The following is a 5,341-nucleotide window of genomic DNA, read 5'->3' on the forward strand; positions in this document are numbered from 1 at the left end:
ATACAACACTTAGTAAACATAGAGGCTACAGTAATTCATGGGGAGTTAAAGTCACATCAGGAGAGGATTATATTCTGTTTTATATCATTTATTGATTTTTGCCATATCCACATGCATATTTATTTGAGCGGCATCATCTTGATAACATGCTGTGATCTCTGGAAGTGACCTAGAAACTGGAATTTCCTTCAGTATTTCTGTGTGGATGTGATGATGACACACATCTTCAGAAAAAGGAAGCTGATTACTGTGTTGAATGAAGGGATGACAGATGGAAGGCATTTTGAGATATATATGCTGAGATGACCAGCACAGCTGTTAAATAAACTCATTATTCACCATTTATTTTGTCATCTTTAATTACTAGAAATAGCCTACACAGCCACACGTCACCATGACAGCTATGTAGGCTACTAATCAAATTATTGAAACAAAGATTAGAGTCTCATAAATGAACTAAAAGCTAAACACATCAAAGAGTAAAAGCTACATTGGTCTGGTCAGCACTGGTTACTCTCTCGTTTGATCTGCTATGTGTGTCTGTAATCAATCAGATCATCAGATCAGATGATTTATCATGTTACACAAACTATTGATTTGACACTGTTACAGTTAATGAATGTGTCTGTTACAGTCGATGAAAAGCACTAGAAGAGAAAAGTTCAAACACCAGGATATACATACACAGAGTGGAATATACGGTCAGTTACTGTTAATAATGAATTAAATCAGTCATTCATTCAGTATCCTCTGACACATTTCTGTTATAGAAGTTTCTGAGTCTTCTGACAAAAGACAGTCGACTCTCAGTTCTGCACAAATACATGGCTACAAATCAGTTCATCATTAACGAGTTTGAGTGTGAACAACATGTGTTACTGTATTTACTGTACATAGAATAAAGAAAGTTCTCTCATCTGAAGTGGTGTAAAGATATTGTGTGTGTGTTGTGTGAGGTGTATTGAAAACCTGTAGATGAGTCTCAGGGTCAGTCCATGCAGAAGAACCTGCTCAACTATAGTGCTTTGGTAGAGTGTGAATTATTAATCATGTAAGCATTAAAAAGTACAGATTAGTAGTATTGTAGAATGTAATTTAACCAAATTCCCTGATTATGTAATCCAGATCAATGAGCCGCCACTACTAGCACTAACTTACCTTATCCACCGCCCAAAAAACTGCTCTAGAACAAAGATTTAAGAAGATTAAAGATTTAAGAAGATTACCCATCCAAAACTGTTTAGATCTTATGTTTAGCTACATTATAAGGCAGATTCTCGGAGGACTGGGTGTTGGTAAAGCTAACGTTAGACGGGAACAGCTGATGCGGCCTGGAGCTAACGTCAACATCTCCGAAAGCACTTGAGACATTTTTTAAAATAGGTGCTATCTTAATAAATAAACGGCATATTTTAATTTGATAAAACTACATTTTCATCCAAAAATATTTTTTAAATGCAGTTTGACACATAAAAAAGTAATATTTGTGTTATTTGTGCGTGCGTGGAGTATCAGGCTGGTTGCTGTTGGTCATTCTGAACTAGAGCATATTATATTCTTTATAGAGCGAAAATAACTATTCATTGTAATAAATTGTGCTCTATTAAATGAAATATTAGTTACTGTGAACGTTGAATGATGAGATCTCCGGGACTGGAATGAAAAAGTCTTCAGTTCCCACCGTGAAACTGACTGGAAACTCCTTATGCGCGTGAAAATGTGCATTTGTGCGCATGCACACAGAAACAACTTAATATTTCAAACTGAATTTAATTAATTCACATGGCTTCGTATTTATGTATGTATGTAATTAGTATAAATCTAATTAATATTTATTAATTGAAATCAAAAACTAAATTTTAATGGATTAAACTAGCAAAATTGAATTACGCTTAATTTAATTGGGGCCATAATCATCTTTGTCAGTGCATGTAATCAGTTACTATCCAGCACTGCCTGTAGTTAAAGCCTCAACTCATGACACGATCACTAGAACTATAGGACATTATTACAATGAATCAAGTAAAGCAGATACAGGTGTGTTTGATGAGGGCATCACGGTAATGTGTCTGTATTCATGAACATCCAAATCCATCCAAACTGTGCATTTCAGTGATATTTTGGTGGTCTAAAGCAAGTTTATATTATGGTCAAATATGTAGGCTTAGGGGGTTTCCCGTCTTGTTTTATGTGGTTAATATCATTTAGTGCTCTGCTTTCTGTAAGTGTCTTTTGGAAACAGGGTTTTGTTGCTTTAATCATTGTGCAGTTCAGACAAAGACGGACAGATCCTGCTCAAACACATCAAAAGCTGGTATCAGTGTGTGTTGTGGTTTGATGTTTGTGTGTGGGCCAGATTCGGCCCCTATTTGACAAATCAGCTTTAGTGTGAGTCGGGGCTTGTTCTGTGTGGGCCATAGTCTTGGCTCATTGTCTGCTATATTAAGCTTGATACTGTCACACTTGTAAATGACATAGAAAGTGTCTCTTTGTCCCACTATCACATGCAGATGGTCCTCCAGCTGGATCTGTCTGTGAGCTCAGTACTCCAGCTACATGACTTCAGATCACAGGATTCTGGTGGCTGAAGCACATATCTCCACACATGGACATACAGTTCAAAGCATATCTCTGAAGATAACATGGGATGACTGCGGGGGTTTGGTTTCAGGCGTGAAGCGGCCCACCGAGGTGGTATATCAGCACATCTGATGTCCCTTCTGTCCTGGAGAGTTGGAGAAAGTCTAGTTCTGTGAACACAGATACAGAACACTTCTTCAAGGTCCAGTGCTCAGACTCGTGCTTTATCAGGTACTTCTGAAACATCAGAGAGAAATCTACACTATATCCGACTTCATTCTTTGATATGCAGGGACAGAGAACAAAGTAAACGTTGATGTAGATGAGGGCCCTGAGGATCTTGGGAGGCCGCAGGAGTGAATATGTGTTTAGCACATGGAGGAAACTCTGGGAAAACAAGGAGAGAGCACATGGAGGAAACTCTGGGAAAACAAGGAGAGAGCACATGGAGGAAACAGAACCCAACCTTTCAGATTTCAGAAACCCATAACTTTATTCAGGTAAGGCTTTGTGAAAATAAATACTGCACCTTGTTCATGTCATCTAGTGTTTACCTTACAGATGTCAGATTTATAAAGAATAAGAATGATCATCTGCTGCGGTCAGAAGAAAGAGTGATCATCAGAGCTGCAGGTCTGAAAGAGACTGGTGTGTGTGTGTGTGTGTGTGTGTGTGTGTGTGTGTGTGTGTGTGTGTGTGTGTGTGTGTGTGTGTGTGTGTGTGCAGTAGAGGCGTGTTTCTTGTGTGTCTGAACATGTTCAGTGTTGGTCGATCAGGCTCCTCCTCGTCGGTAACAAACTGAAAGTATCTAAACGCTGCTTCTGTCTGTTGAGCAAATCCTCGACGTGTGTCATTTTAAGAGCGTGGTTAATAATGTTTTATGCTGGATTTATTCTTCTGATCTTTCACTAAAGATGACGGAGAGACCTGCAGGTATGAAATATCTTCACTCAGACTCAGAGACTGTTGATGTTCTTGCAAAACTGTGTGTGTGTGTGTGTGTGTGTGTGTGTGTGTGTGTGTGTCTGTGTGTGTGTGTGCGTGTGTTTCAAATCATTTGTGGCCTATAATATTAAAATAAATATATGTAACATCATTAATGGCTGATATGATCTAACATTGGACAAAATTAGTCCTCTATTTGTAAATTAACATGAACCAAGTTGATTGAATGAAAACTATATTAATTTATTCATGTAGACAAGCTTGGTTTAAAGAGTTGCAAATCACAAAATCATAATCCCATTATACATTTAATCATTTAAATAATAATCCTATGCACTTAAAAACTACAGAATCAAATTAAATCTGAGTCGAATCGTTCTGAATGAACAGAAATCACTCCTGAATCAAACTGAAAACCAAATCAAATCGATTCACAGTCTCCCTAAAGATCCAGACTTTTATCTCCGAGACTTTATTTCAGTAAAGACACAGAGTAACATCACACAGATTTAGATTCTGATTCATTCTGTCTTGCTTTAAGATTCATTTACAGCTGAGCAGATATATTTTCACATTCTTTGTGAAACAAGGTATATTTGATCTTTTCGTACTCTTGACCTCCACTGAGAAGAACAACATGACGTCTTGTATCATATTTTTATGTGATGTATGTCAGTGATCTTCTCCAGTCCAGATGATGCAGTGATCCGGGTTCTTCTGATGGGCAGAAACACTTGTGGGAAAAGCTCGTCTGGGAACTTGATCCTGGGAGAAAAGAGGTTTAAAAGGCATGAGTCTGAAGTGTGTGAGGGTCAGACTCAGATCAGAGGGAAGCAGGTCTCTGTGATTGATTGTCCAGATCTACTGGATCCAGATCTGAATGAAGAGCAGCTGGAGAAGATGAAAGAGCAGCTGCTCTCTGGATGTTCAGCAGGTCTCAGTTCAGTTCTGCTCACCGTTCCTCTGGAGAAACCTCTGCAAAATGAGCAACAGATCCTGGATTATATTGTTTGTTTGTTTGGTCCTGAAGTTCAGAAGTACATCATGATTCTGTTCACACATGGAGATGATCTGGAGGATCTGGATGAGACCACTGATGAACATCTGAAACCCAAAGATCATGAGGATCTGCAGCGACTCGTGACTGAATGTGGAGGAAAGTCTCACTGTTTCAGTAAGATGAAGAAAGTGAAGGCTCAAGTTGAAGATCTGCTGCAGAAGATTGAAGGAATGATGACGGAGAACGGAGGGAGATTCTTCATCAAACAGATGAAGAGGAGCAACAGCAAAGACGCTCGTTTGTCATTTGTAAGTTGTCTTGTATGTTGTTGCCATCATAAATGACATGAATGATAAAAACATGAGATGGATTGGCTGTTCAAGATGAAGACACTGGTATGTGACGCTGAAGATGATTTGATATTGCTTTTGTAGTTTCAGAGAGGAAAGAGCAGATCTGGGAAAAGTGTTGATGAAGACATCATGGTCTGCAGAAACATGTCTGAATCTTTAACAACCGTGTGATTCAGAAACCAGCGAGAGGAACACGATCTCAGAGATCCACACACAGCGCTTCTTTACAGCTGTTTGTGAGGAAGAACAAATGCTAAAAACCTACACTGCTAATATTTGACCATTTCAGTATTAGACTTTGTTGAATCCACGTATAAGCTCAATATTTCTGATCATTGTCCCGTCAGGAGAGCTCAGTAAACTCATGTTTCTCCTGACAGATTCAGTGCTTTAGCAGATCTGATGATGTTTCACACTGACACTCCATCACTTGTTCAGAGTAGGATAATTATGAGAATAAAGC

General features: G+C 38.6%; 1 protein-coding gene across 1 annotated transcript in view; it reads left to right on the forward strand.

Annotated features, from left to right (window-relative positions):
* Window positions 1-3,494: 3,494 nt before the first annotated feature.
* The window catches only part of LOC127943363 (uncharacterized), a 1,982-nt gene continuing 135 nt past the window's right edge, over window positions 3,495-5,341 (forward strand). The window contains exons 1-3 of the mRNA XM_052539763.1: window positions 3,495-3,513; window positions 4,202-4,833; window positions 4,960-5,341. The exon at window positions 4,960-5,341 is cut by the window's right edge and continues 135 nt beyond it. Coding sequence (XP_052395723.1) covers window positions 3,495-3,513; window positions 4,202-4,833; window positions 4,960-5,049 — 741 coding nt within the window. The 3' untranslated portion in view covers window positions 5,050-5,341. The remainder of the gene's footprint in view (window positions 3,514-4,201; window positions 4,834-4,959) is intronic.

Source organism: Carassius gibelio, chromosome A3 (assembly GCF_023724105.1).
Source record: "Carassius gibelio isolate Cgi1373 ecotype wild population from Czech Republic chromosome A3, carGib1.2-hapl.c, whole genome shotgun sequence".
Classification (NCBI taxonomy): Eukaryota; Metazoa; Chordata; class Actinopteri; order Cypriniformes; family Cyprinidae; genus Carassius; species Carassius gibelio.